At 41.7% G+C, this 14564-nt stretch overlaps 1 protein-coding gene across 1 annotated transcript; it reads right to left on the bottom strand.

Moving 5' to 3' along the window:
- Window positions 1–204: 204 nt before the first annotated feature.
- On the bottom strand, window positions 205–5374 carry LOC146579006 (lecithin retinol acyltransferase-like). The gene is made up of 2 exons (XM_085260482.1): window positions 4696–5374; window positions 205–1024 (listed from the first exon to the last, which is right to left on the bottom strand). Exons 1-2 carry the CDS (start codon window positions 5269–5271, stop codon window positions 872–874), a joined length of 729 nt encoding a protein of 242 aa, XP_085116608.1. The 5' UTR covers window positions 5272–5374; the 3' UTR covers window positions 205–871.
- Window positions 5375–14564: the final 9190 nt, after the last annotated feature.

Below are 14564 nucleotides of genomic sequence, written 5' to 3'. Positions count from 1 at the left end.
CAAATGTTTCAGTGTTGAATCTCTTCACTTTGTCAGGTCTTTGAATTTCATTGGTAAAAATCATTTACAAGACTTAAAAATTCTAACAAAAGGAAAGTAGTTTTTCTAACTTTCACATCCTTGACTGACAGAAGAACCTCGGAGACTCCAACAAGGGTGGAATTGACGATGTGGTTATGTGGCTGATAAGGAATACAAGATATGTTTGCTTCCATTTCCTTTATTTACATATAAAACACAGCACATTGTTACAAAGGTAAAAAATAATTCTGTACAAAAGCTTGTGACTGTTAGGAAACAATCAGGTCATGTAGACTATCTGCAGACATTTACACACGAGCTTCACCTGGTTACAGTACTAAAAGGAACATTCAAACGGAGGGAAATTAAACGACTGACTTTTAAGACGGTCAAGATGGAAAGAGTTAATTTTTTTTTCAAGTCAATAAACCCTTCAGAACCGTATGTATGGTCTCAATAGAAAAATAAATAAGTCATCTTTGGTTCCTTTACCAGCACAACCTTTCACCTTGAGACATCATTAGTCAACCAAATTGCGTTGGAGACACAACATTTTTGAGTTTTGGTGAATTTTGAGCCTGTTGCTAATTCTGTTAACTACCCATCTCCAGTTTTTCCTCTTTTTAAAAAAGACAAACAAAAAACTGAAAAAATAAAAAGCAAATCACTTTCTGTGCAGCAGAAAAAAGCTACCAGATGGTGAAGTACAATTTTAAAAAGTTTTTTGAAAAGTTAAAATGTTTGCAGAAGACTGCGTTCACACTGTTGGTCTTCCAATATGGCGGCTCAGTGAGCTCTGAACCAGCGGTAAGGCTTGAACGCTGACAGTAAGTGCAGCTCCAGGCGGCTTTTAGCTCGCCATCCACAAGGTGAAGGGGATGAGGAAGGCTGGCAGGGCGGTGCTGACGGATATTCCCATATAAGCCATGGAAAGGAGCCCTAGCAGTGCTGTCAGCATGGCGTTTCGCTGGTCCCGGATCAGCAACTTCAGCCACTCGCAAAACTGGAGAGAGAGGACGAAAACGGGCACAAAATTAATTATGATCATATTAATAGAGCAGCTGAAGAGCTTTAAATGTGACAAGACAAATATAAACTCAGGATTAATTTTATTTCTCAGTGAACAGAGAGGAAAAAACCCTAATCAAATCAACGTGACACAGTTTTTAAAACCAGGGCAACTCCCCAAAACACTCAGCAGTTTTCCAAGGTGTAAAGCAGGTAGGTTGGTTGGTCTATAGGCCTTTTTTTTTTTCAATTTACACCCAGTGATTCGCTCAATACACAGATAAAACTATTAGACACAGGATAAGTTCACTCTATTCCCTCCCCCCAAAGACTACCCAAAAAGCTCAAATCAAAGAGCTTTTTGTGGTTGATACAAATGAAGCAAAGCACCAGTCTTAAGACTTTCTCTAAGCCGACCTCTTGTAGCAGAATAACGACCATAATTGACCTGATGTTTATTTTTGTGAGGGGCCCTCAGAGGTCCTTTTAAGAGCTTCTGTTGGCCCCCAGCCTCCCTTGAAATGAACCTGCAGAGGCAGACTCTGAGGCTGCAGACAGGTCTGATGTTTAGGTTAGAGATTGCAGGAAGTGAAACTTGATCAGGGGAAAGTTTCTCTGCTGCAAGAGAGAAACCACAGTCTGTTCTTTATTCCTGCTGCGTTTAGCTTCAGTTTCATTATAAGATAGGATAATATTTTATATACAGCAAGAATTTTCATTTTGTATGTGTGTTCAGAAATGGATATATACATATATATTTTTAATGTACAAGAAAATAAACTTTTAAATGTATTTTTCCTTTGTTTGTTTTTTTTAGCTGAGGAGCATGTACAGCTTTCTACCACTAGAGGTCTCTCTTCTGCACATTGTGCAAGACAGCGCCCCCTGTGACGTTAACTGGTTTGCCTTTTGTTTTTTTTACGTGTAGGTCAAGTGCATTAAGCCCCAGTTCCACAGGCCTACAGACTGCTTGCCAACCACTGGTCGCTAGGGAAACTGTAGCTGTGTCCCAAAACTGTGTATATACTTTAACGGGGTTGGTGGCGTGAAAGTGGTCGTAAAGATGTATTTGGTGGTGCACTAAAAACATCCTCGCGATTGACTTGGTCGCTAACTGATAGCTGCGGTCACCTGCAGTTTGTGTGAAAGATGCTGAGTTGTTATGACTCGCCAAGCAGTAGTGACACTGATAACGCAAACTGTAAATCAGGAATCATTGACCTTCAAAGTAAGAGCTGCCTTCTTTTTTTTCTTTTTTACATGTGTGTGGGTTTTTGCAGTAAGCCACAACTTTTACTGTGTTCAGTTTTTTGAGTCACACTTTTTTAAAGATTCACTAAAGCTTAGAGTGTAAAATCTGTATTTAACGCAAACTATTGGCAACCTTCCTCTAATGACCAATGCAATCACAAGGAAGTTGTTGGTGCAGCGCCCTTCAGCAACCTAGGGACCGTTTCATTGTGGGGTCTTTACCTTAGAATATAAAGCCCCTTTAGGAGACTATATAGATAAAATGAATAAATGAAAATAAAATAAAATGAAATGAATAAAATGAATCAAACTGAATAGACTGGAGGTTCCCGGGCGGTCGCTGACCGGTCTCTATGTGTGACTGAGGCACTGCTTAAACACGAACAAAGAAAAACAACAGAAAAATACAATGTTTGCTGAGTTATCCTAGCTAGCAAGTAAACTGTTAGCTAAAAATAGCTTTGGTGCTCAAATAATAATAAATGATATTCCTGAGTGTTAAATACTCAATATATTAATTACCTGTCAGTTTTTTTGTTTGTTTTTACTTTTTGGTGCTTTTATGTCAAATGTAATGAACATTTCACTTCGAACTTTTTACTTTGAACTTAGATGTTCAGAGGAACTGGTGAAAATGGTGTAACATGCTAATAATCTGTTTTCTCATTAGCATTTTGTATTAGCACGGGGCATAAAGTAAAGCTGAGGCTGACTGGAGTGTCTCTAGTTTTTCAGATATTTGGACAAACCCAAAAGGACTGCACCCATCTGAACTCAAACAGCCTCAAACAGAGTTGCTTCTGTGATGCCTAACCACAATCTGAATTAACCACAGAGAGGTCAGCTTTCTGATGTGCAGGAGCCTCTGCTGCATCATCATCATTATCATCATCAGAGCGTACCAGCCCAGATTCTGCTGCTGCCTTTTGGTTTCTGGCAGGCGACTCTGGTCTGAATGCAGCTCTTGTTCTCAGGACTTTTCCAAGGAGTGACCCAGATTTTCCTTTTCTGCTCAGAAGCAGCTTCACATTCACTTGGAAACAAAGGCAGAGAGCTGTAAATGTTGTTTTTAATGTCTGAAAATGAAGACTTAAAGCTCTTGAATAAATCACTGCGGTGAACAGAGTTAGCTGCACAAAGAGACCCCCCCCCCACACACACACATTCATTTTGGATGTGTTTTTAGCCGTGATTATTGCTATTATGGCTTCTTTCCACTCCTCTCTTCTACTCTCTGTAGGACTTTTAAAGATCTGTGGACAGGAAATAAGTTGCAGCCAGACTAGAGCATGGCAGAACACAGTGAGCTGGTTCTACAGCAATAATAATAACTAACTACTGACTGTTTGTGAACCTAAGCTGCAAACGATGCTGTGATCCTGTTTGCTGTGATTCTTTTTATTTTTAGGCCACTTAAGTGATAAAAGCTACTATGTTAAAGTAACGTCATTGCATTCAATCAATAATAATAATGTCATGTAGGTGACTATTTACTTTTAGTGTGTTTCACTGTGAAAACTGTTGTAATATTACTTCATCAGTCTAAACAGATGTCAAACATGCGGTTCGTGGTCTAGAATCAGCCCGGCAAAGGGTCCGATCTGGCAAAGTGGATGGCTTTGAAAAGATGTAAAAACCGAAAAGGATGAGGGCATGAATCTTGTTCTATTTCCTCGTTAAAAATGTGTAATGACACCAGAGTTTGAGCTGTGAATGTCACCTGAGGTCTGAGTCAGTGTCACGTTTTCTGCCAGCACCCACAGCCATCTGCACCAAACTAGGTAACAGATAAAGAGTTCAGATTCAGATTTTTTGTGGCCCCACATTTAAAAATCCAGCCTCAAGTTCACAAACCATCTACACATTCAAAATCGAATGACTGCTGTAAAAGAAAAGGAAAACAGGGCTTTGTTTACAGCCTTTTAAACACGCTTGGATGCACCTCGACTCCACATTCAAAAGGTTGAGAATAAATAAAGATTTACAGCAGAACAAACTGTTTCTGCTTACCGTGAATAAAGTGTATCACTGTGAAGCATCAGTGCAGCCCTGTCACTGTCGCTCTGATGTTGCGCCAAAAATTACACTTAAACTGTCATAAATGACTTGTTGGCCTATAATTTGTTAAAATGTGTCACACATCTGTCATAAATGATACGGAGTCACTCTGAGTGTCAGTGACACCAAAAATGTGTTTTTCAAGATCGATCTGGCAAAGAGGGCAATAAACCTTGTGGCAAATATAACTTAAAGTTTGTTTACAGAACTTTTTTTATAATGGAAATACAACGACACATAAACAGAGCAGGTTCTCCTTCATCGATCCTGTTCACTGCGATGTGTTTACCATCAGGAGAGATATTAGACATAAAACACCCAGCAAACACGCCGGGTCGGTCTTGGGCTCGGGCTCACCTTGTCCGTCTGCAGGCTCTGCGCGGTGCCGTAGCGGCAGTAGGTGACGAAGTGCTCGCAGTTGTTCCATAGCAGGCTGTAGGCGACGGTGCCCACCAGCCGCTCCGCCCGCAGCGCCACCTCCTCCCCGGCCAGAGGGCTCTTGCGCACCGAGCGGTCCATGGCGTTCAGCAGGATCCCGGCGCCGTACGCGAAGTCCTCCACAGAGTCCACGCGCACGCTGGCGCGCTTCGCGATGACTCCTACCAGCAGCCGTGTGTTGGTCACCATCTCCTCGATCTGGCGGATGTCGGCGGTCAGCGCCGGGAGGATGTCCGGGATGAGATGCGCCACCCGGTCGTCGCCCAGGTAGATGCCAAAGTGAGTGAAGAGAGTCCGGGGAACCTCCAGCAGGTCTCCCCGCTGGAACCGGTGAGAGGCTGAGGCGGGCAGCGGCGGTGAGTCTTCCCGGTCACAGCGCTTGCTGGTGGGCGGCGGTTCTGCGCACTCTACGCCCAGAGGAGGCAGCAGGCTGGAGAGCTTGATGTGCGCGAGGAGGAAGAGCTTCTCCAGGAGGAAGGTGAGCGTGTCCAGCATGGTGAAGCTGAAGTAAACCGGTCTGTGATCACTGATCTGCTTCTCTGTGGCCTCCTCTGCGCACAGCCACGAGTTTTCCTCCTCACTGTGGATGGGAGGGGGCGTGACGTCATGACCGCAAAGAGAGGCTGCAAGAGAAAAGCGGGTGTGGGACTGGGAGAGGGGGCCAGAGAGGGGGGAGCTCTCAGGGATCTGCAATAGGTTTGTGAGTCAGGTATGAGGCCACGGCAGAAAAACAAAAACAGAACAGAGCTCAAACCACAGAGCGTCGTCCTCCACCGCGTTCACCACCTCCACACCAGCCAAAATGCAGAGAGGTCACAACTTCCTAGCACAGCAAAATGTGGCTCTCACATATTCATCACAACCACCTTCCTGGGAACTGTGCTGAGGTCGCAGCTTTTCCAAAGTCACCAAATGGCCTAACACACACACACACACACACACACACACACACACACACACACACACACACACACACACACACAGGGAGGCAGAGTGAGCTGGCAGTGTGTCTGCAGAGCTGTGTGTGTTTGTGTGTGTGTGTGAGCTGCAGGCTCAGCTCCTGTTTGTTAAACTCAGAAAACTGATTAGTAAATAAAGTCATTATTCTTGGTGTCACTTTAAACTCCTTGTTTACTTCCGAGCTTCCACCAAAAATCCCTGTGGGGCCTTTAAACACATCATCACCTCTGGAGCTGGAAATGCCAAAAAAAGGACATAAACTGCAGTTCCTCTAACGACCACTGGAGGCTGGGACTCCCACAGACTCCTGCGTTAAAGTGTTGAACTTTAAATGAACATGTTGACAGACTCCTGCAGAAACAGTTTTGATCTCTGTTGCTAACTTAACCCATCATAACAACTGTTAGGGGTGTGGCCTTTTGATTGACTGACAGGTGAATGGCGACTAGGTGGTTGTAGCAGCTAGTTCAACTTCACTAATTGGACTCACTGAACTGGACCTGTGGACTAGCCCTTTACCAGCTGAACTGGTAATTTAGCTCAACTCGGTTTTAGTCATTTTCCATAACAATTGAGGACCACCTAATGTGCGTGTGTCATTATAGCATCACAGCCAATAGTCCTGTGACGTCATTTATACCTGCTGTGGCTTTTCATCAGACTTGATGGTCCATGGCATTGTTTTTGTAGGCATTTACCGTAGCCTGGTACCAGGTACTCCTTTCTCTCTTCTTCTTTTTATTTCTATTATTCTATTCTATGGATGGATGATTCTATTCTTCCCTTTTCCCCCTGCTGATATTTCAGCTGTTCTTCTGCCTGGTAACAGATTTGGGGTTTCAGCTTAGATGCATCCATATATTAGCATATCTTGCTAATATATTTTGAGCCATAACTGACATATTTAGCATTTTTAAAATAACTAATTATGACCCAAATTCATTATACTTTAAAAAATCCTCCTGTGAGACACTGGCAACCCCCCCCCCCCCCCAAAAAAAAAACAAACAAACAAACAAACAAATAAACAAAAAAAAAAAAAAAAGACTTGGCATGAGTTGAATTCCCACAATCCCCCCACTCTTTGCATGGCCATACAGCTACAACTCTGGACACCTACACCAATTAAACTTGCTGAGAGGCATCGTAAAAGTTATCACCCCCAGCTGCATTAAGCTAACATGCTGTATAGATAGGTGCCAGATTTCTAATTGGTGCAAAGAAAATATAAAATATAAAAAAATACAACCAATAAATATAAACGTCTGCAAACTGAAACATAATTAAAATAGAGGATTCATTAGATGAGCAGTGAGGAAACAATGACGGTGTACTCAACACACTGTATAAAAGTTCTGGAACAATTTCAGGACTTTCTTTTGGCTCAACGTAGATTTTCTGGGAGTGATTACACACCTAAGCCTGATTAGTCTCTATATAGTTCAGGCAGAGTCATATACTAACTTTTGTTTTTGCTCACAGCCACAGGAAGTCACTGGAGGGGAAAAAAATAGTTACATGGCGCTCCAGAGCAGCAGCCTTTAAAGCTGGGTCACCTTTGGTTATTAGACGAAAGGACCTCAGTGAGTCAAACTATGGAGTTCATTTTGTGTCACTGATCCATGAATGGCTTCAAATCAAATGAGGTTTGCATTTCACAGTTGAGAAAATTAGCTTTTCTCTAGCAGCTGAGGTTTTTAAAGCCTTTACAATCGAGGCGGAATTTGTCCAACTCATAAAGATGTGACAAAAGCATTAATAACTGTTTCTAAGAGATAACAATGGCTTTAATTTGGCGACGCCCTGCACAACACTGTAGATCTGCCTGTTAAAAGTGCAGAACCATTCCCTAAAAAGTGTCTGACAAAAGCTGTTTTACCTGCACTGTCCTCACACGAGTTTAAGGTTAAAGTCTACGCCATGTCCGATGTAACTGAATCGAACACTGTGGCTGCTTTGCATGTGTGAAAACAGATTTAATTACCAATGCTGAGAGCAGCAGTTGTAGTCAGGAGGACAGAAGCTGTTTTCATCCACCTCTCATTTCTGTTATTCATTCTTCTCCTGCCTTTCTTCCTTCAGAGAAGAAGGGGATTGGGAGGGGATTAAGGGTCGATTATAGAAACACACACACACGGACACACTGAGCCGCCATCCCCCTGCTGAGACAGCCTAACTGGTGCTGAAAGATTGAGGAGGGATGAGATGTGCCTGCTGAATGAGTGTTGATGTGATCCCTGCTGAGACGCTGCTAAAAGGTGAATGGAGTTGAGTGACAGGCTGCTCAGCGGGTGTGTGGGTGTACCTATGAATCTGTTCATGTGGGGACCAGGAACTATTTCAGACCTTGTGAGGACTTTGTGCATGAAGGCATTATGTCTGGGTTAAGTTGTTATTTTGTTCTCATTTTTTTAACTCGATGGATTTTTTAATCTTTAGTTTCACTTTGATCTTCTTCTTTCTGTCGTTATTTTGTGTCTGTTTGTGGTTGTTATGAGTTAGTTTGCATCTCTGATACTGGTCATTGTCCCTGCCTCTTTTTGGTCGTTGTGAGTGTGATAGTTGTTTAGCACTTCTTTGCAAATATTTGCATCTTTTTCTCTCTTTCAGAAAACTCTACGTGACCTTTCTAAACCATTGTTATTAACGACGTCTTCAGCCATGACAGTGAAGATGAGCTAAACAGTGATGACATATATGCTGTACAACATGTGTTGTACAACACATCAGAGACTAGCATGTGTACTGAATATTGGAATAAAAAGTTAACTGTTATTAAGTTGCCAATGTCAGATACATGCTAGCTAACGGCATATGTTAGCGGTAACATTATTAATTTGTGCAATTACATGAAATCAATGAATCACGTGTTGAACATGATATTATCACTGTACACGGGTTAGCTGCAGAAGTGATTTGACAGGCTAAGCTAGCATTTCTAATCAGACCTGATTGCGTCAGTAATAACATTTGTACAGGCGCTGGTAAATAGCTTTTTTGTGTTAGCAGGGTCACTAGTGTTAGCTAACCTTAGCAGAAGAAACACAGCTTACTGGGGATCTATGCTTCAGCGACAAATCTGAAGCTATATCATAACCGCAAACCCCTCTGAAACTTATGTAGGTTAAAGCTGTGCTATAACCTGCAGCGTACCTCCCTAGAAATATAACTTCACATCAGGTCTACGCAGCCTGCAACTACTGTGATTGTTCAGTATTCCTCATGTGCATTGATCGTTACTTTTTCCCTACAGTTGAACCATAACAGCCCCAAAAGGACTCAGAAAAGTCAGCAAATTCAGCGATTGACGAAACTATGGATGTAAGAGGATGTACAAAGAATTGGAAAAACTTGAGAGACAAATGTGTTTATCCCCAAAGAAAACTGACCACAACAAAGACAGGGACCCAGAAGAGGAACAATCCCCATCTCTAACTTATGTACAGTGGGGCAAAAAAGTATTTAGTCAGCCACCGATTGTGCAAGTTCCCCCACTTAAAATGATGACAGAGGTCAGTAATTTGCACCAGAGGTACACTTCAACTGTGAGAGACAGAATGTGAAAAAAAAATCCATGAATTCACATGGTAGGATTTGTAAAGAATTTATTCGTAAATCAGGGTGGAAAATAGGTATTTGGTCACCTCAAACAAGGAAAATCTCTGGCTCTCACAGACCTGTAACGTCTTCTGTAAGAAGCTTTTCTGTCCCCCACTCATTACCTGTATGAATGGCACCTGTTTGAACTCATCATCTGTATAAAAGACACCTGTCCACAGCCTCAAACAGTCAGACTCCAAACTCCGCCATGGCCAAGACCAAAGAGCTTTCGAAGGACACCAGGAAAAGTATTGTAGACCTGCACCAGACTGGGAAGAGTGAATCTACAATAGGCAAGCAGCTTGGTGTGAAAAAATCAACTGTGGGAGCAATCATCAGAAAATGGAAGACATACAAGACCACTGATAATCTCCCTCGATCTGGGGCTCCATGCAAGATCTCATCCCGTGGGGTCAAAATGATCATGAGAACGGTGAGCAAAGATCCCAGAACCACACGGGGGGACCTGGTGAATGACCTGCAGAGAGCTGGGACCAAAGTAACAAAGGTCACCATCAGTAACACACTACAACGGCAGGGAATCAAATCCCGCAGTGCCAGACGTGTTCCGCTGCTGAAGCCAGTGCATGTCCAGGCCCGTCTGAAGTTTGCCAGAGAGCACATGGATGATACAGCAGAGGATTGGGAGAATGTCATGTGGTCAGATGAAACCAAAGTAGAACTTTTTGGTATAAACTCAACTCGTCGTGTTTGGAGGAAGAATACTGAGTTGCATCCCAAGAACACCATACCTACTGTGAAGCATGGGGGTGGAAACATCATGCTATGGGGCTGTTTTTCTGCCAAGGGGACAGGACGACTGATCCGTGTTAAGGACAGAATGAATGGGGCCATGTATCGTGAGATTTTGAGCCAAAACCTCCTTCCATCAGTGAGAACTTTGAAGATGAAACGAGGCTGGGTCTTCCAACATGACAATGATCCAAAACACACCGCCCGGGCAACAAAGGAGTGGCTCCGTAAGAAGCATTTGAAAGTCCTGGAGTGGCCTAGCCAGTCTCCAGACCTCAACCCCATAGAAAATCTGTGGCGGGAGTTGAAAGTCCGTGTTGCTCGGCGACAGCCCCAAAACATCACTGCTCTCGAGAAGATCTGCATGGAGGAATGGGCCAAAATACCAGCTACTGTGTGTGCAAACCTGGTAAAGACCTATAGTAAACGTTTGACCTCTGTTATTGCCAACAAAGGTTATGTTACAAAGTATTGAGTTGTATTTTTGTTATTGACCAAATACTTATTTTCCACCCTGATTTACGAATAAATTCTTTACAAATCCTACCATGTGGATTCATGGATTTCTTTTTCACATTCTGTCTCTCACAGTTGAAGTGTACCTCTGGTGCAAATTACTGACCTCTGTCATCATTTTAGGTGGGGGAACTTGCACAATCAGTGGCTGACTAAATACTTTTTTGCCCCACTGTAGCTTACCTAAATTACCCCTCAAGCTCCACAAGGATTCTCAGCAGAAGTCTAAAACAGGCCTTAGAAGTTTAAGTCTGTATTGTGCTTGAAGCTAGTTGTTTGGTAACGTTAGTGGACTAAATTCAAATTCAAATTCAAATTCAAATTTTATTTGTCACACACACACAACCATACACAGTATGACATGGGGGTGAAATGCTTGTAGCTGTACAATGCCCGACCATTAAATGACAGAAGAAAAGTTTTACAATATTTACAATTTACTACAAAAATTTACAAATTAACTTAGGAATTTACAGTAAAGAATGTGCAAATAGCAGAAGAGATTATAAAGATAAGGATTATAAATTATAGGAATTATAGGATTATAGGAAATGTGTGGTGGTGCGTGTGGTGACGTGTGTGAGAGTCCAGTCTTATAGTGACGTGTTTGGGAGAGTCCAGTCCTACACCTGGTTCAGGCCCCGAATAGCCTGGGGGAAGAAGCTCCTCCTCATTCTCTCTGTTTTGGCCTTAAGGGAGCGGAAGCGCTTCCCAGACCTCAACAGTGAGAAGAGTCCATTGTTGGGATGGGAGAGGTCCATCATAATCTTCCTAGCTTTGGACTTGCACCGCTTGGTGTAGATGGACAGCAGGTCAGGGAGCTCTGATTGAATGATGCGTTCGGCTGAGCGCACCACCCTTTGCAGATCTCGTCTGTCCTGCTTGGTGCTGTTCCCAAACCAGGTGCAGATGTTTGCCGTCAGGACGCTCTCGATGGTGCAGGAGTAGAAGTTCTTGAGCACCTTCAGTGGCAGATGGAAGTCTCTAAGTCTTCTGAGGAAGAAGAGACGCTGACGGGCTTTCTTAACCAGGGTGTTGATGTGACAGGACCATGACAGGTCCTGAGTGATGTGGACACCCAGGTATCGGAAACTGTCCACTCTCTCCACTGGCGTGCCACTGATGTTGAGGGGTTTGTAATTCCTCGCCTGCTTTGTAGTGAAGTCCACGATCAGCTCCTTAGTCTTGCTGATGTTTAGGAGGAGGTTATTCTCCTGGCACCAGGTCTCCAGGTTCCTAATCTCCTCCAGGTAGGCCGTCTCGATGTTGTCGGAGATCAGGCCCACAACAAATTTCTAAGCTAGCGTTAGTTAGTGTTGCTAACTGTCGACTGTCATAGACTTTGTTAATCTTATACTAGACAAATTTACACATTATGACAGCACAAGGGTTAGTAAGAAAAAGTCAACTAGAAGCTATAACAATTCTACAAGTAACTCTTACTATTTACGAATGATTGCTATATAGAGTAAATACACAAATAGAAACATCTTTGTATGTACATAAAGTACATTGGGGTGGCAATATGTAGTCCTTTGTGTTTGCATTTGTGTACAGTACAGTCTAGTTTGACTGCTGTCAGGATGAAGAATCTGTGATAGTGTGCGATGAACATCACATTGTTTGGATTTTCACGGAAAACTTCATGCTAAGCCCTTCACAGTTAAAAAAGAAAAGAAAATGATTTTAATACATGAAAAAGTTACATAAGTGTTTCTGTGTCTACTTACGTTTTATTTAATTCATTTAGCTAATTATGTTTTGTGTCTCTTCTTTGTTGCTTTCATCTTTTGTGTTTTTTGTCTCATTTTGAAGTAAGGCCTTGGTTTACATCAGTTTGCATTTGTTGCGTGTCTGTTTTCTGTGAAGTTAGTTTTCGTCTGTTTGTGGTTGATTATTTTGTTTTCAGTCATTTTATTGTTTCTACAGTTGCATGCATCTTCCTGTTTCTGTCAGCACAAGTAGATCTGGATCATTTTCTTTATATTTGTTGTTTTTCCAGAGCATTCTGTGTTACTTTGAAGCAGTCTGTTGGAGTGCATTTATCCTTTATTGCCTGATAGTGTTACAGCCAGCGCAGGGCCTGCTGTGAATTGGCCTGTCTGGATGTGTCCTGGCTGCTCTTTTGTCTTCTTAGCTGCTACTTTGAACATTTTGGAGGCCAGGTACAGGAGAGCTCCAGTATCAGAAACCCTTTACTTTGTAGCTTGTGAGCTATGCGTTTTGACTCTTGCTTCATGGAGAAGAAGGGATAATAAAAGTTTGATATTTTGATATATTTGTCCCTTTTCCCCCCCAATCCAGCGCCCTTTTTGTTACTTCCACCACCTAACAACAGGCCTATGGAGTAGGTGACAGTGATACGGATAAATAAGAAATAAATTCAAATATGAAAGACGGTAACTCGTAGAAATATGGATCAAAATCTGGTCCCCAGTTATAAATTCAAACCTCTCTGTCAAAAAGGATTCTTACCACAACAACATGCACACATACACACATGTGTTAATGCTCTCCAGCTGCTTTGAGGAGGAGATATGGGATAAACACAGCAGCTCATGTCAAACAAAACCTACATTAGCATCTTATTACAGGTGAAAGTACTCACACTGGGCGGAGATCCTAAAAACACAATCAGAAATGGCACCAGAACTTTTACAGCCTCTCCCATGTGTGTGAAAACAAATCATACTTTTTTATGAAATCCAATATTTATAATTTTAAACACAAGAAGCATACCTTGACTTTTCTGAACCAGAGTGAGTCCTATTAAGTCAACGGACATTGAATGAGTCCTTATAAGGAGTAATAGCCATTTTATTTTAGCTATTATTATTTTGTCATTAACGACTCAGATCAAGGTACTTCTGGCATCCTCAAAACAATGTCAATTATTTCAGGGGAAACTATAAAAATAGGCTACAAGTATCTAGGTTATTATATACCCAGTGCACCAATAGAGACCACTGACAAAGACCAAAGGAAGAATTGGTTCTTGAAAAAGTGGGTTAACGTCAAATATGGACCCAACGTCAAATGTTTTTGAAGAAAACTGTTTTTTGAGGCTAATTTGAATGTAATTTAATGTGTCTGTAGGGATGGACTAGATTTTTGCATACTAATCCAATTATGGGGCAATCCTTTTGTGGAGTCGTACTCTGGGAGGTCACAGCTCCAAAATAAGACGTGAGAAAAGTGGGAAAGCAAAGTGAGAAAAGCCCAATAGACACAAAGAGGGAAGAAAAATGACCGATGGGGAGTAATTCATCTCCTTTTATCAATCTTGACAGCACAACAGAGCGACTTTTACCCTACTGAAACAATACGACTAGTTAGAGCACTGCAGGACATGCCATTAATTAAAAGAAGAGAAAGCTATCCAACTATAACGTCAATACGCTTTATAAATGAAAGGTTATTCATCTAGTTTGAGTTTTAGACTAGCTCAGAATTGATAAATTAAGAAATTGTGGAGGCAAAGTATTATTAGCATTCGTATGTGAGAAGCCTTGCGATATAAAAACCATCAAAAAATGACAGTGCAGTCTAGTACCTTTTTAGTGTTAGCTTAAAAACTAAAGCTAAGCTAAAACTTATACAACTATAAAATAATCAAGCCTCAAAGCCAGTGATAACCAAATAGGATATGTATCATGAATAAAGTTTAAGTTCATATTTAAAGAGTATAAGCAAAATAAAAAGCTTGAGCTGTGCTTAGAGTATCACACAAATATTGGTCTCAGAAAAAAAGATTTGCTAACCTAGCTTCCTACTTTAATAAAAATTTGTCTTTATTTCTCCTTCTTTATCCCACATAAATTAAGTATCACGTATAATAACAGACATATTTTATACATATTCACCACATACAGATAGAAATCGAGCAGATTCACCAACTAAAGTTAGGAATCATCTTCACTGTTATGTAGCATTACGATGTTTACCAGTTAGCTACATTT

The sequence above is a fragment of the Mchenga conophoros genome, linkage group LG3, assembly GCF_057382185.1.
Source record: "Mchenga conophoros isolate Kocher_MC1m ecotype Shallow Benthic linkage group LG3, M_conophoros_male_GT1.1, whole genome shotgun sequence".
In the NCBI taxonomy this organism is placed as follows: Eukaryota; Metazoa; Chordata; class Actinopteri; order Cichliformes; family Cichlidae; genus Mchenga; species Mchenga conophoros.
This window is presented reverse-complemented; position numbering and strand designations above follow the sequence as displayed.